Source organism: Schistocerca serialis, chromosome 3 (genome assembly GCF_023864345.2).
Source record: "Schistocerca serialis cubense isolate TAMUIC-IGC-003099 chromosome 3, iqSchSeri2.2, whole genome shotgun sequence".
In the NCBI taxonomy this organism is placed as follows: Eukaryota; Metazoa; Arthropoda; class Insecta; order Orthoptera; family Acrididae; genus Schistocerca; species Schistocerca serialis.
This window is the reverse complement of record NC_064640.1, coordinates 309,279,876-309,304,648: the sequence shown is the minus strand read 5'-3', so window position 1 is coordinate 309,304,648 and position 24,773 is coordinate 309,279,876. Positions and strand designations below refer to the sequence as shown.

Genomic DNA, 24,773 nt, shown 5'->3' with positions numbered 1-24,773 from the left:
GGTACATGCCCTTGATGTTCTTCTGTTTCAGTATAAATGCCTCTCTCATTCTATTCACCTCTCCTCTTAACCTAAGGCCCTACCGTCAGTCTTCTTTTGCTTTGCTTGTGTCTCTAACTTCTCTCCGGCAATTCTGGTTGTCTGTTCTGCCATAGTTAGATGGTTTGCTTTCTGTTGCTACTACTTTCTATGGGTGTTTCGCTTTGCATCAAAGCCTGTTTCGAAACAGCCATATCTTTTCTTTACCTACACTTTGTGGAGATCACATTCTTACTCTGTCTTCATTTTGACCCATTCCCTATGGATCCACACTCTTTTGATGGCCTAATTAATTAGCGCTCCATTTTCCTTAAAGAAGTTTCTGCTCACTAGCCCATCAAATGAAAGGTCCACATCTTCCCCGATTATGTGGAAGCAATGTCTCACATTATGCTTCTCGTTTGCAATCAGTGGACTATAGTTCCTTCTGCCTTTGTAACTGTATTAGCAATTCCCAAATTCTTATACCATCAGTCGGATTATACATTCCCCAGCCCCTCCTGCTAGCCTTCCACCATCCCTAAAGCTACTACTTCGTACTAGGTTTATATATGCCCCACTATCCACAATGAATCTTATGCGATTCTCTGTGCCTTCTTGACATTCCAATTCTACAAGCTCGGTCATAGTTTTGTAGTCAACTGTCAATATTTTTTTGAGTAAGGCATAAGACAACTTTTAATAGCAGCTAGGTGAGAATCAAAAGAGCTTCACCAAGCAATGTGCTGCGTCCAGGTTCATCCATAAGACCAGGCATTGGTACGCCTGGCAGTGCCTGATTGTGCTTAACTGCAATGCCTCTGACCTGCTATCAATAATGGCCACTGGTGGGAATATTAAACCCCTTGCTAAGTTTCCCTGCACTTTACTCTTCTTCTGTGCATGGTAGGCACACTCTCTCACATAGTGTACAGTTCATTTACACTTAAAACATGTCACGAACTTCGACGGTGCATACATGCTTCTGTGTCCTGTCAAGTTACATTGCGAGCACCTCACTATCTGTCCTTTTCCACGCAATTAAGAGGAACCTGGGGGGGAATCAATATCATTGTAGATCCCTAGGAAGAACACCGCTCTGCTCATCTTCCATATGAGCACAAGGCTGCCTTCCAATTCTGACTCTTGCATGGTACAATGGATGGCTTTTCTATCGTGATGCTGCATCACATCTACCACTAAGCTATGCTTTCTCCACATTCTTGCCAACTCAGAAACATTTGACACACAAAGTAATCTAACATTCCTTTCTTATGTAATTTTGTACCAGGATGTGGTTTTTTTTTTTTTACAAATTTTAAGAGTGTGTTGTGCTCCTCTGGATTTATGAGCTTAAACTCAATATTGCAGTGGTAAAGAATATTCTTAGTGCTATTGAAAGATTTTGATATTAATTTGAGTGCTTCAGAGAAACTAATAAACTGCTGGCAGGGTGACTCTCGTGCATCTGTACCATTACACGAAACACTTTGTCATGTGGTATGCCTTTTACGCTGTTGCACTCACCCCAGGTGTTCTTGTTGCTCATTCTACTCCTGCTGCATGCCATCTGGTGACATAGCTTTGTCCGAGTCCTCTCATTGTTGCTGCTGCTGATGTATATCTTCCACTTCAGAGCATCGTCTATGTCCTCACACCACCATCTGCTGCTGCTGCTGCTGCTGCTTTACTTCTGTGCGCCATCTGCTGCCACTGTTGCACCACTCTAACTGCCTACTGGGATGACTGCCTTAACCCCAGGATCTACAGCTTCTCATTCTGATTTCTAATATCTTTTCCAGGCACCATTAATCTGCTGGGTCCATTCCAGATCTCAGTTCTGCAATTAGCTTGCATAGTGATTGTTCAAGTAATGCAAGGTATTCTCAAAGCCATTCTATCTTTCTGTTTGATGTTGGGCTGCGTAGGTCCGATATTTCAAGAGAAGGGTGACCTTTTCCAATAATTTGTAGTGTGCAGTTGTTGCATAGTCAAACAACAATTAACTTCCACTAATCCATGACCAACCGCGCACACCTGGCACTATAAAAAAATTGTCACATCCAGCGAGTGGTCTATAAGCTGAATTACAATATATCAGGAGAGGTCTGTTCAATTGGCTAACCATACAGATAGCTAATCAAATATGTTAACGAATAATGGAACTCGGTGAAGAAAATATAAATAAATGTAGTACTGCTAATCCAAACAAAATATTGTGAATTAAACTACTCCTGTTTATAGAATCTGGAAAGTTTCACTAAAAGAAGGTACGCAAAGCTAAGTATTAAATGTGACAGTGCCAGAGCAAATTCTCTAAGTCCAGGCACCATGCCTGAACTATGTGAAGTTCCTTCAACTCACTGTTACATCTCTAATTCAATCTTTGCTGGTGACGTACTATCATGTTATATTTCCCTGCGGCTTCTATGTTTCCTGGGCCACATATGGACATTCAACCCATGCCCAGTGGCATTCTCTTACATGAGGCCTCCACATCTATGACCGGCCAACATTATTCCTGTGGCAATTTCTTTGTATTCTGCAAGCATAATTGTTTGCTCTGACTACTGTTGTTGCCTTTCAAGCACTGCATTGTCCATATATGTGATGGTACAGAGCATCTATTCAAAACTGCATATTAACATTATGAGGCTACCTTCACATCATTTGTTGGATGTAATTCTGTCATTTTTTTAATGACTTACTACAAGAAGAGCCAAATATCGATAGTTTTATCAAAATGGTACTCACAGGGTTGACCCTTTTCTCTTCTCTGCCTCAGTTTTGATTTATTATTGGTTCCAACAGCATCTTGCACTAAAGTATATGCATACTCTCCATCATATGAAGAATAAAGGCCGGGTACAGCATCCTTGACCTAAAATATAAAGAAATGAAAGTGAAAAATAAGCAATTTATAATTCACACTAATTCTATGCATGGAAATACTTACTTGAGCATATTCAGAACCCAAATCAACATTTTCTGGTGTTGCCAAAGGCGCATGTCCAAAACCTGCCTGTTTGGTGAGTTTGTTCACTGTACTTTCACGGCCAGCAACATTCATTCTAGCTATTGCATCTGTTACAAGCGAGAAATCCTTTAAATTCAGTTTGCCTGGTTGCTGAAAGGAATTTAAAAAAAAGGTAAGTTTAAAGTTATCTACTTATGACACACACACACACACACACACACACACACACACACACACACACACACACACACACACAAACAGAGAGAGAGAGAGAGAGAGAGAGAGAGAGAGAGAGAGAGGTGTGGAGGGAGGGAGGGAGCGAGCACACTTGAACCTGAATACTTGCCTTTTTCAGGCAGTGATGTACAAAGTGTGATCGAAAAGTAATGGGATTTCTTGTTTTTCTTAAAGAATTTTTATTTACTCATCAGCATCTACTTTGTCCCCTTTGAAGTAATCCCCCCCTCAGACACAATAGACTTGTGCCAATGCTTTTTCCAATCTTGGAAGCACTTACGAAACTAATTTTCAGTTATAATGTTCAGGTCTGTCAGTGATTATGTTTTTACCTTATCAATGGTGGCAAAATGATATGCTTTCATGGCTCTTTTCAGCCTTGGGAATAGAAATATGTCACTGGGGGCACATCTGGCAAATACAGTGATTGAGGCATAACAGCGGTTTTGTTTTTTTTGCAAAAAACCACAAACAAGCATTGAAGTGTAAGTGGGAGCATTATCGTGATGCAATTTCCATAAGTGGTTCTGCCACAATTCAGCTGTTTTCTGCAATTTGCTTTATGCAAACAGTGCATGAATTCCATTAATATTCCTTATTGACTGGATGATGATAAGGGAGTAGCTCATGATGCACTATCCCACTGCAATCAAAGGAGGAAACAATGAGAAGAGTTGTCAAATGTGATCAAACTTGTCATTTTTTTTTTTTTTTTTTTTTTTTGGTCTTGGTTCTTTAGGCAGTTTCCATTGGGACAACTGGGCCTTGGTTTCGACATCATATCTATATACCTGTTTCATCACCTGTTATAACCTCCTTTAGAAGTTCTGGGTCTCTGTCAACATCATTCAGCAATTCCTGATGATGTTTTAGGTTGACATTAAAAAATTTCATGCCCAAAAGTCTGAAGAAATTGCTTAGCATGAGCCAAGGGATATGCCAACATCATCAGCAACCACTCTGATGGTGATTCAGCGACTTTCCATATCAATTTTTTTTAGTTCTTCCACAATGTCGTCAGTAACTGATGTGCTAGTGCGTCCAGGGTGGTTGTTGCATTCAACAACTTCACGACCTCCTTTGAAACATTTATAACACTCACAAATTCTTGTCTTACTCATAGTAGATTCGTCAAAAGCCATAGTCAGCATTTCAAATTCATTGCTGCACTTTATTCCATTTTTTCAAACAAAATTTAATGCAAATTTTTTGATCCATCTTAAAAATAAGTATAACATTTTCACATATTCAAAACAGCTGAAAATGAAAACAGACGTCAGAAGGAACATGTGTACCAAGAAGAAGAAAAAAAATTAAAATCTTATGTATAAAGCCCGCAAAATTAAAAAAATTCCTGTTACTTTTTGATCAGAGCTTGTACAATTTGAGCCAAGTCTCCACTGGACATAACCAAGTGAGTGGAAATCTATCGCCTCTCTGCTTCCTGTATATAACTACACATTACACTGATACCTGGAACTATCATTATCAAATCATGAAGCTAAACTCTGTGCTTTTGATTTATAATTAAACTGAGAAAGATAATGGAGAAAAAAGTTAACTTGGTGTACCGAATGGCAGCATACCTAATAGATATATGATATAGCCACATCAGTAACATGCCTCTAGAAATAGACATTTCTATCAAATGTTTGATGAGAAGCAAGTAATTGTGAACTTGTGAAAGTGCTTAGATGTATAAATTAATAAAGAAAAAAATGGCAAGAAAGTTAGAGATAATTCTTTTTCACAAAAAGTTAGTGAGTTAAACTCTATTTGCAAGATAATATGAATTATATTAGTGAAATGTTATCAATGAACACCAAGAAAATCTTTGACACAAAAGAAAATATTGTGAGGGCATGGAAAACTTCACATCAAATAATTTCTGCTACACCTCTCGCATCTCTTCTATGGTATGAGGCAATGCAGTGTATCATGTACTGATGTAGTTTACAAATTGAAGTTATGATTTTAAGAGTCAAACCTTCTAGTAATATACCTTGTGAACTATTGTCCAAATTCAAAGAAAGTGTCATGCAAGGTTTCAGAATCAACACACTCCATGAAATATGTTCATACATATTTGCTAACACACTCAATGTGCAATAAAAGACAAGGGCCGATGGAGACCATGAGTCACTTCCAACTGAAGAGAGAAATCTGTACAACATATAACAAAGACAATCTTCTCAAGATATGCCACAAAAATCATGAGAGCTTGCAACCATTCAGAAACGGTAGCTGAACTAAAAGACCTTAAGTAAAAGAAAGTATCAACTGCAACAGATAAGAACAAAAAGATTATGAATACAATTCAGGTGAGCATTTCACCAGTGGAATTCATGTCAAGTGAATTTACACAGTTAAGTTCTACTTTATCCCAACTTTATGTTTTATTGTGAAGAAGAATGAATCAACTATGTTGGAGCTTTGTGAACTACATGATTTGCTGTTATATATCCGAGTAGCTGAAGTGGTTCTCTTTTCTAAAGATGAAAGTATTACACAAGCCTATTGAAATATCAACACCTGAAAGGGTAAATAAACTTTTTTTAAAATTATTAACAGCTTCTTTGCAGACTGACCACCTCACAAATTAGATAAAACACAAAACATGAAATTCTCTGCACAACGCTGACTACATTGTTTGAAATAATTTACGAGGGAAATTCAGTAACCAAACAGAATATTCTAAATTATTGGGTATTTACAATGAAAAAAATACTGAACTTTAAATCAAATGTGGATCACCTTAAACTTCTAAGCTCCACAAATGTTGCACTGTGGATAATAGCAGGTTTTGGAGGTGAAACTTCAGAAAGTCGACTTACTTTTCCTGTTTTCAGTCATCAATGTCCTATGGCATTATATTCTGGAGTTACTCATCATTGACGTAGAAATTATTTGTTGCACAGATGATGATAATAAAGATAATATGCGGTATCCTCTCTGGAAACTCTTGTACACAGTGAAACTTCCTGGCAGATTGTACACAGTTCTTTACACAAATGGACATCCTGACAACAGCCACAGAGTACATTTGCTCCTTTATGGAATTTATTGTTAATAACTGCTGTTCAGAAACAACAGTAACAATTATAAGTAAAATTTAGAAGGAGAAATTATTTACACTCTCCATGACCCAAGCCAAGTGTTACTCAAAAAGAAGTGTGGTATTCAAGCATAAAAATCTTGTACTATTTAACCGGTAATGTGAAGAATCTAATACATAATAAAAATAACTTCAAATACAAACTAAAATGATATCTTCTTGACATTCCCTGCCGCGCGTGCGTGTGTGTGTGTGTGTGTGTGTGTGTGTGTGTGTGTGTGTGTGTGTGAGAGAGAGAGAGAGAGAGAGAGAGAGAGAGAGAGAGAGAGAGAGAGAGAGAGGGAGGGAGGGAGTTTAAGATTAATGTAAAGACCTGCATGTAAAAGGTCAGTATGTCACCATAGTTATAACTAAGAAAGAGAGTTATACTTGTGCACTGACTCATACCATATTATAGGGATAGATAACTATAATGTTCCATGGAACATATTAATTACTAACCAAACAACCTCTCACCTTCAGCAGATCATAGGTACACAAGTTAGTGAAATCTTTGATTAGGAGAAAAATTACAGGGTCTGCAAAAGAAATATCACAGCATAGGAACAAAAGGGTTGCAAAGCATCTAGATTGAGAGGGAGATGCAGGAAGGAAGCTGACAACTAACATTGTGATTTAAAACCAGATGCACGCAGGAACTGAGTATGCTGGAAGCTGAGTACAATCTTAAAATATGCCGTATTTTACTGAAAATTATGAATACAGTCCATGTAAATGATAAAAGGACCTGAGTACTTAATTATAATGTGAACAATACTCTATTAATACAAGAATATTTCAACATATATGCAAGCTAAACAGAACTGAAACTACTTGGATGAAAACGCTTTTGTTCCAATGCACAAACTATTTCTCTTACCTTTAGTGTTTGACTGCTTCCTTTAGGCCTTGTCTTGGTCACTGGCATATGCCGCCTGCCAGTGGTGAAGGCGTGTTGTTGGTAACTTGACATCCAAACACCGTCTTCTCTATCTGTATCACAGGCAAGTATGAGATACATTAGTCACTTCTGACACTGCATACAATTTGAATAAATACACAGAAAATGTAGCTATCAAGTAATCTCAACTACCTGAATCACGTGTCACCAGAGAGTCCCGTGAATCACTTATGTCAGCTATGAAGAAAAAACATTTGATAAACTAGCTGTAGGCAACATAATAACCATGACAAGTAACATAAACAAAAGTGATCTCTATCAAATAAAGCGGGACGAAAGAAGACCTCTGTTGAATGAAAGGATACCACTGAGTGTTCTTAAAATTAATAGCAGGTTAAGCCTAAAAACAAAACAAAGATATACAATTTGGAAGCTCAGCATAGACTCAAAGCAATAAATTACTGCAACAGTTGAAACATAAATTTAATATTCATAGCAAACAGTTCAGTTACTGAAAACCATTAACTGTACACATGTGACCTGAAACACAGCTATAATTACATGATTACTAATCCCTATTGGATAAATTTCTCTCTAGTGCACCATATTTACTTAAGAGGCATGATCTACATCTTACACTTCACTGCAGCCAAATAACTACTCCTATACCCTGTGCTACATGAATAAAGAAATGAATCTACAGCCTTACTCACTTAGTACATGATGATCAACTTCGTGTCTTAGGGTCAATGATAGTGAATGGCATAATAAATACCAGTCAATTAAATTCCTTCAAAGAGATCTGGTGTGGACCTCTAGTAATATTTAATAAATTGCTCACTGCTGGGTGGATAATTGTAGCACCACTTTCAATAGGTCCAGGGTGCACTATACAAAGGAAGTAGCTATACTAAAGAAGCAGAGAAAGTGTGGTGTGCAAAGGAGGATTTTTTTAGAATAGAGAAATCCCTCCACTACCCAGATAAATGTTGATTTAGGGATGAAAGAACAGCAGCCCCGATAATTACAGAAAGGTGTACTTGTCATGACAAACTGGAGAAAGAGAATGTGAATATAGTACTGGTTAACCAAGGGAGAGTGTATGGGTAAGTCACAAATTAGTCTCACTTATAAGGGATAACAATGTTAGTACTAGGGACATAAAGCTGGCTGAAACCACATGTTAATAGCAATCAATTCTAAATTGCTACTGGAATATGTATTGCAAAGATAGGCTGGAAACCAGTGGTAGAGGTATTTTTGTAGCTGTAAATAATGCTATAACATCCACTGAGGTTAGCACAGATTCTGAATGTGAAATGATTAGTGTGAAGTCATGTGTTAAGGATGGGGCAATGACAGTAATCAGATGCTTTTACAGGCCCAATGCTTCAGGAGTAGTAGTGGTAGAACATTTCCAGAAAAAAACTAGAGAAGGTTGTGTGCAAATTTCCTGGGCACGTTACAGCAGAAGGGTCAATTTCAGCTTACCAGCTGCACACTGGTAGACTTAAGTGATTACAGCAAGTGGTAGGGGCAGGATATCATGTGAAATTGTTCTGAACACCTTGCCAAAAACTTACCTTGAGCAGTTAATCAGGGCATAGGCACTTGAGAGTAACACCTTAGATTTCCTGGTTACAAAGATGCTTGATCTCTTTGATGCAGTTAGTGTAGAGCAAGGTATTAGCAATCACATGGTGTTATAGCCTTACTGACTATGGGTGTGGCAAGAAATGAGTATCAGATTACCTGAGCAGTCAACATCAAATATTCATCTCTGAGGCTGAAAATGTTGAGTATAACCGGTCAAAGTTCATGAATACTGTACAATACATAATTAGACAAGTGCTGAGCCAAGTTGAGAGGGATGGTAAAGACATGCTATGGTTTGTCATATAACCATGTTATATGGTCAATTATATTTTTTTATCGTATCTGAGGCATCTCCAACAACATTCTTCCAAAGACACTCACTGTGGAGTGTGGAATATAATCGCTGGATTAAGACTTCAACATGGAGAGAGGTCAGTCTGTTTGGTTAGAGAATGGCCTTTAGTCACTAATGGTGAGTGCAGCTGCTCACATAATGAGCAAGGGGCGTGGAGTGGGCATGCAGGCGAGGCAGATGAGATGACAGAGAGTTTCAAACATGTGCAGATGACGGCACGTGGTGCATCAAGAAAGGACCGTTGATTGAGTGACCCCATTATAGAAGATGTTGGGAAGTGGCTGTCAACTACTTTGGATGGAGGGTTCCAGGTTCTGTTCCAGGCTTAAGTCCAATCAAAGGAAGTGGTCAAGTTCGAAAAGCATGGTAGAAATCTGTTATGAATTTGTTTATGTGAGAAGCATGATGGGATAGTGAGGAAAGCCATTGATTAAAGACTCTCAGAAAGAGGTTTTTCAAGAAACTACTGCAGTCATTTGCACAACTTTCAATCTGATGGCATTCTGTCGTACTGCGAGCTGACTTCTATCTTGCAGCATATTGCTAGAAGTACCATGTTGCTGCTGGGGCCACAAAGAGGTGGCATGAGGAATTTTGGGAACGTACCGATTAAAGTGATGGCTAACTATAAGAAATTGTTTGTTGTAAACTGGTTCACAGTGAAAACCTGTCAGACTGTAACTACTGTTTCTTTATGAAATTATTCTATTTGACTAATTTTCCTCAAATTATCATCTGTATGTTTAATTTTTTTTTGTAATTTTAAAAGCTAAAAAATTCTGTAATTTTAAAAACTTGGAAATTTTGAACACAAGAGGTTGTAACCGATATTATTAGTAAATATTAATGCCTTTACACTGACATAGAAAGCCTTCATATTTGTATCTGTTGAGAAATTTTTAAAGGGTCTTGTGCCTAATTCGAATTTCAGTAGTTAAGGATGTCAAATATTACATAATGACATTTAATTGGATTTTATAATCTTTTTAAAAGTATCAATTACCTTGGTAGTGCACTGTGTGACTGCTCAGCTAATGTTGTTTTTGTGTGTTGGGCTACTGAGTGTCAATAAAGTGTTAAAAGTTTCTTTTGGCTTTCAGTATACCACCAGTTCACTCCACTCCCCACAAATCTGTGTCTCTATCCTGTTCAGTGTAAGAAAGCTGCTCTGAAAGCAAAGCAAGCTTCACTGCAGTTTTAAACATAGCCAAGGTCTCGTTGACAAACAAAAGCTAAAAAAGCCAAAAGCCAAAATTAGTCTAAGGAAAGCTACACACGAAGCATACAATGGATTTGGCAGTAAAACTCTTATCTAGTGATCTGTCAAAAAACCTACGAAAATGTAGTCTTATGTCAAATCAGTAAATGGATTGAAGTTATTTGTCCACACACTCAACGACTACAATGACATCAAAATAGAGGATTACAGAGAGAATGTTAAAATATTAAGTTGTTTTTTCCAAAATTGTTTTACCAAAAAAGATCATACTGAGATTCTTTCTTTAAACTGTCGCACAAGTGCCAAAATGACAGATACCTCAGGACAGAAAGTCACTTAACAGAGGAAAAGTGAATAGGCACAATAGGATAACTATATAATTCTAAATAGAATGTGTGAAAGAAACTAGGCCCCTTCCAGTAACCATCTAGTGTAGGTGACTGGAGGTACAAATCATTCCATGTAATTGGAAAAATGCACTGGTCATTCCCATTTTCAAGAAGGGTTGTCAAACGGACACACATAATGTTGGCTTATAACACTGACATCATTCCATTGTAAAATTTTGGAGCACATTTTACACTAGTGTATTTGAACATTTTATTTTTAGAGACCAAAAATCTCCTTTGTAGGAATCAACATGGATAATTTGAAACCCAGATGGCTCTGTTTTTTCATAAGATCCAGAAGGCAGCATGTACCAGTACCCAGGGTAGATGCTGTGTTCATTGACTTCTGGAAGATGGTCGATAAAATTGTTTTTGTCAGTTGTGTTCCACTGCTTTGATAAAACATAGAAATGACATATTGTAGCACATGAAGTTGCTGAATAATTTATTTCTTAATCGTACAGCTAAAAACTAAATTATACATTGTGAATAGCGAGAAATTTTCAGGCATAAAAGTTACTTCAGATGTACACCATGGAAGTGTTATAAAACCATTACTGTGCACAATAAACACTGTCATATATAGGGAAGTTACAATGTTATGAAATTGTTGCAAAATGCACGAATACCTGCAGGGGAACAACATTTGTTGGAAGTAGAGGCAGTCGACCCTAAACAGAAACAAATGTAACATAGACAGATGGAAAGACTCATTATTGTTCTATTACATAATTGCCAAACAGCCACTGGAAGCAGTCACATCCACTAAATAACTGAGAATATGTGTATGGAGCAATTTAATGATAAGTGGCCACGTAAAGCTAATTGTAGAAAATAAAGATGCCATACTGAGATTAATTGGGAGAATTGTCAGGAAGTGTGGACCACTCACGATGGAGGTAGCCTTCAAAACCCTTGTTCAACTGATATTGCTTCTATGAGCTGTACCAGAAAGGACTGATAGAGGAAACAGAAATCAAAAACATCAGAGCATTTCTTCATAAGTTCTTTCAATAAGTGTGAAAGCATCACAGAAATAATCAACCAGCTCCAGAGGCAGACGCTACAAGAGAGATGTTGTACATCTTGACTGAGTTTACTTTTAAAATTTCGTGAGCATACTTTCTTAGTAAAGTCAATCAATCTATTGCCTCCTCCCATGTACATTTCACAAAGAGAGAATGAAGACAAGATCAGAAATATTCGAGCTAACACAGAGGTTTACCAATAATTGTTCTCCCCATGCACAGTCAGGATTGCAACAGAAAAGGGGAAAGTGACAGAGTTACATAAAGTGTCCTTTGGCACAAATCATAAGGTGGCTTGTGGAGCATAGATGTAGATTTAGACAACACAACTGAATGTACTGTGACCACTTGTCACCAAAACAAATAAATGATGGTTCATTTCTTCAAAACAACATGATGACAATCATCAATGAAATTATAGGAAAATCACTGTTTAGAATTGAAAAAGACACCCATCCAAAAGGAATGGGGAGGATGTGTTGGATGACCAATACAACGCTACAAAATAAAGATGACATGTTAACAAAATTTGATACCACTGAGAACTTAAGTCAAGACCCTTGAGCATTCATTACAACTGTGAAAATATTAACCACGTAAGATGTTGGGCATCATAAAAAGCTGTTCACAAATGATCTACTAAGAACACTCCAGATAGATCATAATTTGCTTATGGATTTGGTAAGATGAAAATGAACGCCCAAAAATAAAAAGCACACAATTTTCTTCATAACACATATCATAAAACTGCTAACTGAAACACAGATTTCCAACAACGTTGTGTAGATGTCTCGATAAGAGACAAACTGCAACTACTGTAGTCTACTATTAGTTTATTTTGCATAAAGCTAAAAAAGAATATGGCTAAGCACTTACCAAGGACCATCAGAACATATTGAAACAGTGACAGTGGATCACTACAGAGTAGCCCAATAAAAGTAAAATTTGCTGACTGCATTAACACCCCTATTTACATATCTGCAGGCCTGTGACTTTTAACTGTTGACAATCTGACATTTGAATGAAATGACAAGCACTACATACAGAAGATGAATACATCTATGATGATGGCTTCTGCATTGTGTGTATCAGGGCATCAGAACACTACAAGAATGTTGGCAACATGTCACAGACATTTGTGGTAAATATGTACAGAAATACAAGCTGAAAGCTTTATAACAAAAGCTGTACATGTCAGATCAGATACAGTGTGTTTTCTAATAAACTATGTGTCTGCTCTATTGCAGCCTTCATACTCCCGACTGGATGAAATCATCTTACATCTTGATTCAGTGCTAATGTTGTAACCAGTATTCCAACAACTTGGAGTAACCATAGGACTGTAGTACAAGCTGACTATACATCAAACAAGAGATCAGTCATTAATACAAGTTAGGCTGGCATCCAGTTCAGACTCTGGCATTACACCAATTAAAACAAAATATTTATAACAGGTTTGTAATAAGCAGGAGAAAATTGAATAAATACCAAAAAAAGATAGCAAATGGGAGAAAAAGTTAATTCAAATAACTTATACTCCAAGTGAGTCTATTGGTGGAGTACTGCAAAAATGAATGCCCCAGAAATTAGATGATAATCAAGTCTTCAATGAAAGACAAATATAGTATGTCATTACCAGACACAGATGTGTGTTCCCTTCCATTTCTTTTCCTTCCCTTCCCTCCCCACACTTCACCACTCTCTTCTTGGTTTAGTTCACAGAGTGAAACTGAAAAAGAGCATATGCGTCTGCTCTGTTTTTTCCTTAGCATTCCAGAAAATATTAGTAGACTGGTATTGAAAACCAAATAAATCTTTACCACAGGCACTGGGGCTGAGGCAGAGGAGGAGGAGGAGGAGGAGGAGGAGGAGGAGGCGGCAGCAGATGACATTAGAAATTCAACTGTGTGAAATACAGTAGAAAGCATTGGGCATGTTGTAACAGTTAACAGAGACAACTATGAGATAAATGTGGTTCCAGTAGAATGTAAATAATTGAGGAATAAAGGAGACCACTCACCGAGTGCTGGCAAAATGTAGCTCTGTGTGTGTGTGTGTGTGTGTGTGTGTGGGTGGGTGGGTGGGTGTGTGTGTGTGGGGGGGGGGGGGTCTAATAATATTAAAAGAAGTGCTGCACTTTCTTTGGGTAGCCACATATCTTGATGACTATGGCTGCCATGATGATGCATTACAACAGAAAATTACTGGATTGAAGCTTGTTTGCTGCTTTATACACATAATTTAGCAATTATTTACAGGTTATATAAAACTTTTCATCATTTCAGCCTTAATACAATACTCATCATAACTGTATTTGTAATGGTCAGTCTAGATTGTAGATGTTTTACATATGCTTGAAATTATACGTGTGTTTGAATGAGAGGATTACATCACAATGCATCTGATGATGGCCTTGGCCCAAAACTAGTAATACTCTGAACTGTGTGCAAAACAATTTAAATATAAGGTGTCTGTAACAAAGTACTGAGAAATGTAGACTTGAATACAGAATTAGTGATTTCAATTGATAACCCATGATCACTCAAAATGCTTATATTTGTACGTACGTAAACTTTTAATTACTTTTAAATCCCATATTTCCTTTAATGTCAATGGACCACTGCAATTGGACGTACAATGAGCTAGACAATTAAATTTTCTTCAATCTCACGGAACGTTAAACAAAAATGTAAGTTCATTGACATTACTGTATAGAAACAAGGCATGAAAAAATTATTTTAGGGTCATAAATTTCTTCCAATAATAATGACAAAGTGTATCACAAATTTTCAGAAGTACAATGAAAAGTAAGAAATAAACAAAATAATGGTACTTTTCTTTTGTGTTATTATAATAAAGTGACTGAATAGTTAAATTGAATTGTTAACACTGTCAATATGTCATTTTACTTGACAGAATTCTCTAATATAACTTTTTTGGCAGACAATCAATCTATGAAAGAGACTGTGGTGGTTTTATGGAATGAACAGTTGAACAGATCATGTGTAATTTTCAAAAATATGAAATATGGTTCCTACAATGTTAGCTATTCAATACTCATAAAACCACATAATCATTAATGTATGGGATGACGAGATGGAGGGGAAGAACCCAAAAGTAATAATAATCCTTTTCTTGCAGGCACAGAAACGCAGTTACAGATTCTCCTCAAAATTGTCTCAATTACACACAGTTTTGAATCAGTTAATCAGCTGTTATTTATATGGAAGTATCATTTACTAGCCGTACCAGGTGAGTTGTGTGTGCATGAAACCATTGCCATTTTGTTTTTAGGACAAAAACTGCTTGACAGTCAATGCTACGTGAGTGGGGATGTTATCATGGTGGAGTCAATCCTTCGATCACAAATGATCAGGCCAATGTAGGACAAATTTCTTATGTGGTACCACATGAAATCAGTTTAGAACCAGAAGGTAGTAAAGTTGGTTAGCTGTGGTGTCTTGAGGAATAAAATCATAACTGGCTCTTGTTCAAGAAACAAATCAGCTTCATTGTCATGTTGGTCCACACATAGCTTTCTGTCTTTGTTTGTAGGAGTGAAGCATGCTTCCACTGGAACAGTTTTTGCATGGTTTCTGATTATAGCCATAATATCACTTATCATCTGTGATGATTTTTTTTTAAACATTGACAATAGGGTGTCTTTTTGTCAGGTCCGCAACTCCAAAATTCCAGAACACAAGTCATTCTTTCAATCCTTGGCTCTATTCAGTAAAGTCAATGAACTTTTATTAAACACTGCATGTGCTCCAAACTAAAGGCTGCTTTCCAAGGATGATGGTTGCTCAACTGATATAAAACAGTAGATAGAACTGGTACCTAATATGAAAACCTGTTACTATCACATATCTGCTTGTAGGGAAGGAATTCTTGTGAGGATCAGCAATTAATAATTATCAAAATAATACTGTAACTGAGTTGTAACTACCATGCAAGTACTGTATTTCACACTGGACTCTATAAAACATTTAACAGGGTAGGATTTGCCAACAAAAATAACTTGAATTTTTGCCATTCATTTGCTTTATAGTTAGTTAAGCAAAAAATATTCAATAATAACAATTACATGGTTTTCCTCGTGCTATTATAAGTTCTGTGGTTTAAAATATGTTAACATTGTGTGGCACTGTAATAAGTTGCCTCAGAGCCCCATCTTGTGATCTAATACCCACAGATAAATTCTTTGGGAGCAGTTGTGAAGGCACTCAGCATTTATCCATTCTGCTACATGAAGCAGCAGATTTCCATTGCGGAAGTTATGACACATAACAGTTTAGAATGTGCTGTGTTGTGTAAACTTGTAAGCAGTCTTTTTCTTGCACATTGTGCAAAACTGAACATATAGTAATTTTAAGTACAAAGCACATAGAAAAGATTCTGTTTTTAAATATCAACTCTTATTTGTTGAAGGGTGCATGGATACATTGTTTACAACATTAGTCTATTAGTCTGGATCTTAAATAAAATTGATCTCAAATTTCTTGTTTTACTGTTACAATAATGCAAAATATTTTGTTGGTTTCAACAAACTTCATGGCCTACATAAGAATTTCATAGCCCATTATTTACAATTAATGATTTATATCACCCTTAAATTGTAGTTACTTCTGAGTCAACTACTTCAACAAATAGCTCATTTTCAACATGATTACGTGTAAATCTGGCACATAGCTTCCACAAGTAATTCAAATTTTTAAAACAAAAAGTATACAGTATGTAATTAAATATAATTCATGGAATGCAACTTCCTTGTATGTGCATTACAGGTAACTGAGCATTTGTTTAGTGTAAAGCCCCTGTAAACTACACTTGTCACTTGTATCGGGTCATAGTATAATAACGATTCTGAACAGTCTGTTAAATATTGCTGCTACTCTTTATGTGTGAGATCACCTGTTTTGTACGTAACAGATAATATTTAACACTTTGGGTCCTGAGCTGTAAAGTGGAAACTTAAATCTGGCTGTTTTACTATATTTTCAGCTATTATAACTATTGGCACATTTACGGTATGGTAATAATAATTCACTAATGACAATTTTCATGTTTTTAATTTGAAATAGTGTATAATACCTTGCTTTTGATTGTCTGAAAAAGAGGAAACAATTGTCAGGTGTATTTACGCAGGATTTTTCAGAAAAAAGCAACATGATTATTTTACACAAAAGTTTAATAATGAAGAATACAGAATGTCTTATGTACAGTGACCATATCTGAGGAGATCATATCAAACAGTGTCCTGCTTTGTACAGTAAATTTTAGGGCACTGTAATTGCACAGAGCGACTTCGCACTCACTACATCAGTGTATTTTATTTTTGCATCATGCTTTTCCGGTAAGTTTCTAGTCTTTTGAGAACGCTCTACTCATTTCAGTGAGGCCAGCTCCTTTCCACATCAATAGTGGGAAGGTAGGAGAATGGGAACTCGTAACTTCCTTATGTTCTGTTGGGCATACCTATTAATTTGTCCTGTAAGTTTTCTTCATCACAGAATTTGTTAGGAAATATGGGTAAGTCCGCCTTTGAAGGTGTAATGCTTCAAATCTCCTTTCTACCAGGAGTGCTAGCATCATCACAAGGTGTAGGAGAACTTCTGTGAAGTACGGATAGTCGTTGTTGATGTTCTGGCATAAGTACAGCTGTGAGGCCAGTTCGTGAATTGGGCTTGGATAGTTCAGTCCGTACAGCACTTGCCCATGAAAGGAAAAGGTCCCTGGCTCGAGTCCAGGTCCTGCAAACAGTTTTAACCTTCCAGAAAGTTTCAAATCAGTGCACATTCCACTGTAGAGTGAAAATTCATTCCGGATTTTTCAGATTCTTTGCAATACACTGATTATGCCCTGCACTCCTTCGTTACTGTAAATGAAAACTCATTCCAACATAGATTTACAGTTCTAAAAGCATCAACCAAGACAAACTGCAGTATGCTTAAAAGAACAAATTATGAATACTTTCTTATTAGTTCTGTTTGTCTGTAACCATTTTCTCATCCCACAATCAGATTTAAATTATTATAAAACATAACATAATCCATTTTTCAGCTAACCTGTCACTTAAAATATTATTCCAAGACACTCAATACTTCTTTCTATATGTTATCCCACATCATTGTAAGACAATAATGTAAGCTCGTTTTGCCTACAGGAATGGTCATAGTTTTAATCTGATGAGATATACTAATCATTTTCCTGTAACATACCATAATTTGAGTTCGGCCACAACTTGTTGATGTAGAAATAACCAAAGATACATTGAGAACAGTAAAAATGCCCAAGAATGTGCCTTGGTCCTTCATGTGAATTACAAATTTGCCTTGATGCTGACTGATGCACAGTGGGGTGCAGAATAACACTGTGTAAATATCAAATTTGTTGCCACAGGACAGCACTGTGAGATTAATAGTCTTGTCAAGGAAAATATGACAACAGCTGAAATTTGGAAAAGATTGACAATACTGTATGAGAAATAAATGCTGTCAGAAGAACAAGTGTGCAAATTGTGTAGACAGATTGTTGTAGGCCACAAGATGGTTACAAATGAAATGCATGTGCACGTTCAAACAACTACTCAGACTACAGTGAATGTGTTGAATAATTCATTAAGTAACAGTGCACAATACTGCAGCAGAGGTGAACCTCAATGCAACTAGTATACAGACTATCACCCACAAGTGTCTACTCTTTTTGAAACAGTGTGTGAGGTGGACATCTTGCAATCTCATATTTGTTTGTAAGTAGGTGCACAAGACAATTTGTGAACAGTTTCTGAACCAATTTAAAGTCAAAATCGGTTCCTAACTGTAATCGACTGTCACATATAACAAAGTATGTATGCATTATCTTACATCCAAGACTTAACAAACCAGCATAGAATGATATATACATTCCCAGCCAACCACTAAAAGTTAATCGTATGTAAGGAAGATGTCGGGCTGTCTTCAGGAACATGAAAGATGTCATAATGTGGATTTTTAAAAATATAGTATTACAATTGATGTCAAATATTATTCCATGTTAATAAATCTTACTTTATGTAACACCATCTGGAAGAAGGCATGATGTTGTCAGGGAAAGTAATTCTTTTTCACAATAATGTCCTGTACCATTTGGCACAGAGGATCATAACAACACTGGAACAATACAATGGAACCCTTTGTTGTCCATCCTCGCACCCCACGTCATTCAAAGAACTAGCACTTGTTTCAAGATATGTGAATTACTTGTCCTGCACTGTCTACAACAGTAGCCAACATCATTATACACCAATGAAGTAATGAAATTCTCACAATGATGGCAGCCATGTATTGACTCAGGTAAATAATTTACAAAATCCACAAACTTCATTGAATGTTCTCATGTTTGTACAGAGCAACAGAAAAATTCTCGGTCTGACATGAACAATCCTGTTATCTTCCTTATACACTATACAATATTTCACAAAGCACTGTATCATACATGAGAAAGAGCATTTCATATCATTATTAGCCAATTCTACATGGAAACTGAATGAGATAAAAATGATCATATGCAACCCTACAGGCTCTAATTTGTCTTGGCTTGTCTTCACATGTCTTATGCGCAATGTACAAGGGCTATTCAGAAAGTAACTCATGTTTCGGCACTGTATGGCAAAAGATGGTGCCACCATCCCAAACGTGGAGTTGGAACATCTACTGAATCATTATGCATCGGGTTGTGGTCATTTGCAGTGCATACTGCCTTTGCTTTGTCCCATGTGAATGTTTAAAATGTGTGCAGCAACAGAAAATCCATCGAGTTGTGAAGTGCTATGAGTGATTACATTTTTGTTTGGCAAAAAGCTGAGACCAACTGAAATTAATCAAAAACCTTTGTGTGGTGTAATGAGTGAAGCCACAGTGAGACAATTATGCATCATGTTTGTAACAATGACTGCACTAATGTTCATGAGGCTGTATGAAGTGGCAAATTGAGTATTGTCAACACTGAACTGGTTCAAAAATCAATCAAAAGATTCACGAAAACATTGTGAAACATTAAAAAAATTGACAAGAGCAATACAAGACAATCATAAAGTTGCATTCCAAGTTTTCATTTTTTTTTTCAATTCATGACAACACACAACCCTACATAGCCATCCCAACTTCAAGGATCTTGGGTGGTTTCAGATTGGAGGATTTTGGCTACCCAGGACAATGCACGGCTCTACACAGCTATTCGAACTCCAAGGTTCTTGGATGGTTTCAGATGAAACATTATGGCCACCCACCAAAAGAAATTAACAAGAGCAATACAAAACAAGCATAGAGGAAACTTGAATACCAAGGTTTTTTTATTCATGACAACGCATGGCTCTACATAGCCATTCGAACTCTAAGTGTCTTGGATGGTTTCTGTTGGGAACATTTTGGCCACTCAACATATAGAGCCGACTTTTCCCCGAGTGATTTTTCACTTATTTCCACACATGAAGACCTAATTAGCAACACAGTGCTTCAACAATGACAAGAAATTGCATGCAAGCACCTGTGCATGGTTGAAGTCTCAGGTGTTAACATTCTATGCATCAATATTTATGGACTGATTTAAAAAATTCTAATTAATACTGTATGGTCCATTCATCATTTTTCCTGCATCTGTATGCACACTGAACATCCAGTGTTGGTGAAAACTTTGATAACATGTTGATTGACTGTATTGTAAATGTTCTGTCAGGGATCAAACTGGTGACCACACAGGTGACTACAACTAGTGGGTACAGCTAATAGTCTGTTCAGGGGCATAGTTAATTTCTTGTTGTGATTATTATGCTCCTGTCCAAGATTAATTCAAATGTTTCCAAAGTCATGGTAGCTTGAAATGTATAAACACAAATACTACACTTCATACATTTTATTTTCTTCATTGTTGTGCATTCTTCATTTTTAAAGTCTGTGCAGGATATAGAAAACTAAATCACTTACATGAGACTTTGTACAATGATCAGACAATAGTACAGTACTATGATCTTTATTATAAACCAACATTTAAATACTTTACCACCTTAACACTTGAGATCTGCAAATGGATGCAATTTTATATTGATTCTTTTATTGATATTGTTTAGTTCACAAGTGAAACTCACTTGCAAGAGAACAGAAGCTCTTCATGATCTAAATCTAGGGAATCTCTTCAGTCATTTATCATTAGAAAAGTACTATACGTGGCATATTAGAGTAAGTGCTGAAACTTTTAATTACTTACACATTCAGTTAAGATAGATGAAAAACTTTTCTCCTCTTACCCTATGATGAACGGTGATGAGAGAATATTCAGAGAAAGTAAGAAATCAAATAAAATAAAAATACATAAAACAAAGCTCCCACTGCTTCTACCTGCATTTACCAACAGCAGAAGATGAGAAATTATGAAATGGCAACCAAATTTGTATACACAAGATAGCATACTAACATTTACCTGTAAAGTAAATTGGTGGATTGTTCTAAGAAATATCTGAGAGGATATGTCCAACATTTTATCAATGATCCCGTGGTCTATGTGCCGTATTGAATATGATTAGATCTACTATACAACACAAATGTTTTGTTCAATTCAGTCGAGCACCATGCCAATTCTCTAGTACATTACAACTTACCACAAAGAATTTAAGATATCCTCTTATTTGATCCCTGTGTGTAAAAGGTAGTTTCCCAATTGTTAATACTGATTAGTGAGCTATGTAGTATGTAGTGGAATGAGTCTTAGTAAGAGTGTGTGGCAAAGCAGAGTTATTTTAGTAACTATATTCAATAAAACAGTTAACATGTTTAATGAATATACAGCTGTAAATAGTCAAAAAGGATTACTATGACAAGCAGAGAATTAGCAAAGAGAGGAAATGTAACTTTGCAGAGCAAATAAAAATTTACAGTGAAAGCCTTTGGAATACAGTGATGGACATGAACAAACCAAGACCAAGGCAGTGACAAGCAAAAGGGAACAAGTTTTGTTTTAGGAGAAGAAACAGGACAGCTGCTTGGTAAAAGAAAAAAAGGAGTTTGGGCAAGCTGAAATGAAACAAACAAATGAATGTGAAAAAAAGACAGTAAACAGTCCAAGGGAGATGCTACTGACCTACTCCTTTAGCAGCTTGTTTTGTAAATGTTCATCATTTCTCATGCTATCATGTGAGTGTAAAAAGAAACAGAATGAACTTATTCACAGAAATCACTTATAATGAAAGGAATATCTGGATTGTGAAAGTAATACACAAGGAGGAAAAATAAAGAAGAAAATGTGACAAACCTAAACATGGTAGTCTCAAATGTTCTATATAATGGAAGTTTCTATGCTTATGCTCCTAGGGGCAGGGAACCGAACAAAATAAAACTAGTACCGTTGTTACTGAATGATCAGGTATTATGTTCCATATTCTGACATTTTTGGAGAACCACGGATAGAAATATTTGTGTGTGGATGTAAAATAATGGTGAGCACAGTAGGAAGTTGACTTGAAGTTGGTTTTTTAGTCTTTACAGTAAAACAAATAACAGATAGGCAAGAGCACATGGATTTTCTTCTACATACTCTTCCTGAACATAAAAACACTTTTTTCCAGTTTGGTACTTTTTAGTGTCAGCAGTAAGGGAACTGGTCCGATTAGTGAACTGCATGTATGTAGTACATAGTGAAATGAATCTCAGTGGCAGTGCAGAGTTGTTTTAGTTGTATATTCAGTTAAACATGTTTAATGAATGTACAGCTGTAAATAGGCAAAAAGGATTATTATGGCATGTAGACATGGAGTTTTTATTCTACAAAGATGATAAAAATTCTAAAACATTTGACATGAAAATTAGTGCAAGACACTCTAAACTTTGGCTCTTATAATCTATTTTTTCCCACTGAAACATTAGTATAAATTTCTTATTTTCCAAAATGCAAACAATACCTATTATCTCACAAGTGCCAAGAAATAACAAAGTTATTGGTGTCTCTGAGACTGGCAAATTATTAATCAGCTTGTGCAAACACTAAAGAAATCAAACTTGTCACTATAGAAGTTTGAAAATGGGCATCCTCTTATGATGTACACAAACTTCACCAATCCCATTTTTATCTGATATAATAGTTTACTGAAATTTGGAATTCTTCAGGAAAATAGAGAACTGCTATTCGTAACCTGGATAAGTAATGAGATGAAGTTATTCAACACAATCTAGGCAGTTAATGCAAATGGAATGTGAAATTTAAGCCAATCACTTTTCAGAAATTAAAATGGTAACTTATTTAGTATCTGAAAACAAATGTGATGTGTCCAATTAATGAGCAATACTTAAAGGAAATACATTTTGCATTACTAATCCTAAATACCAACACAAATGCCAAAAGGTCATTACAGTTCATGAAGAGAATGTTAAATTTACACCATGCACTCAATTTTACGTTACAGGATTTGCATCAATTACAGCAAATATTAATTTCACTTAAAAAGCTCTACAATTACTCACACAATATGAAGAAATAACACTTTGAACTCCTTGTGTGTATCTGCCAGTTGTTCCTAAGCTTATATCTCATTTGTGAATGAAGGGCTTCTTATGACATAGTTAGACCACTACACACAGTTTTGAGGCACCTGCCATGCATTATACAGCAGATTTATAATAGACCTTAGCAATCCACATGTAAATAATGTAAATGCAAGAAGAGGTAACTGCTTCTGCCTGCATTTAATAGACTATGTTTCCAACAAAAAGTATTCCATGCAAATGTTCACCAAGTAAGCATAAAATTGTTAACAAGGTAGAAGGACGGACTATTTCATTAGATTAATAATTCTGTTTACAGCTTAAAGCCAGCATTATAGAGTTCAAGCATCTGACACATGCAATAAAGATGCACAAAGTTACATGTTGTATCTTCCAAGCTGGTATGAGAACCCGCAGCCAGAATAGGTGGCTTCAGCAGGCGATGAGGGATGTGGTCTGGAGGTGCTGGCTCTGGAGGAGTGGTGGGTTGGGGGTACACCTGAAAATCTGCACAATTCATTGCCACTTTAAAACAATACTATAATATGTAAATGCAAATCAGCATATGTTTTAAGAAATAACCATTAGGCAAAGAAAGCCCTTTAACAGATGTAAGCAACAATCCCCACAAAATCTATTTTCAAGCAAAAGCAAGCTCTAATTGCAACATCATTACATGTAGTTCTTGATTTAAATTTCATTTTCTTCTCCACACCAATACCGATTAGAAATGTGAGAATTAGTACTTTTAAACAAAGATTAGCTATGATTTAATAGTTTTTACAGCAGCTTTCATTACAGCACATGACTTTTACTAACAATTTGTAAAGCAGCCGCACATGAACAACATGACCACTACAGAACTCGAAAACGGTGTTGTGATAAATGACTTAAATAAGTGCCTACTCTGTTGACAATTATACAGTTTTCATTTAATGATTCAATGAACCCCAAACTGAAAATAGTTGCAAAAATTGTCTCCTTGACCATAAGCTGAAATTTAATTAGAAAGTTACTTTTGGCTACACTATTGTAAACAGTAACTGGCTGTTCACATGCTTAGACCCATTAACTTGTGAAGAAGTTTTAGGTAGTCTTCAAAGGAAATAGACCATTTTCAACTGAGAGATAGTCCATAAGTAATTTACATTTACAATTTTGCAAAATCAAATGAACTCAAAGAAAAACAGTTTCTTGGCAGAAAAAATGTAAAAGTTCGTCAAGTTATAAACACACACAGTGCTACGCAGAGATCTAAAAACTGGTGCAAATAAAAAGAAGAGTTTTTGTTAAAACTTGAATTAAAAGGAAAATATAGTAGCTGATTAATTACTGACTAAAGAGGTTGAACTAGATATTCTGACATAAGATAAAATTAAAAACCTTTTCCACGCTCAACTCATCGCTGCATAAAACAGATGACTGGGTGTTACTAAGGCAAATTCCTGC

The 24,773-nt window shown here is 36.2% G+C and overlaps 1 protein-coding gene across 5 annotated transcripts in view; it reads right to left on the bottom strand.

Moving 5' to 3' along the window:
* The window catches only part of LOC126470106 (rho GTPase-activating protein 190), a 293,491-nt gene that overhangs the window by 93,458 nt on the left and 175,260 nt on the right, over positions 1-24,773 (bottom strand). For 2 of the 5 annotated variants that reach the window (XM_050097683.1, XM_050097684.1), the window contains exons 18-22: positions 23,706-23,831; positions 7,420-7,464; positions 7,207-7,319; positions 2,975-3,145; positions 2,773-2,899 (exon numbers count right to left, since the gene is read on the bottom strand). In XM_050097683.1, the coding sequence (XP_049953640.1) occupies positions 2,773-2,899; positions 2,975-3,145; positions 7,207-7,319; positions 7,420-7,464; positions 23,706-23,831 (582 nt within the window). The remainder of the gene's footprint in view (positions 1-2,772; positions 2,900-2,974; positions 3,146-7,206; positions 7,320-7,419; positions 7,465-23,705; positions 23,832-24,773) is intronic. The other 3 variants (XM_050097685.1, XM_050097686.1, XM_050097687.1) reach the window with 3 other exon arrangements.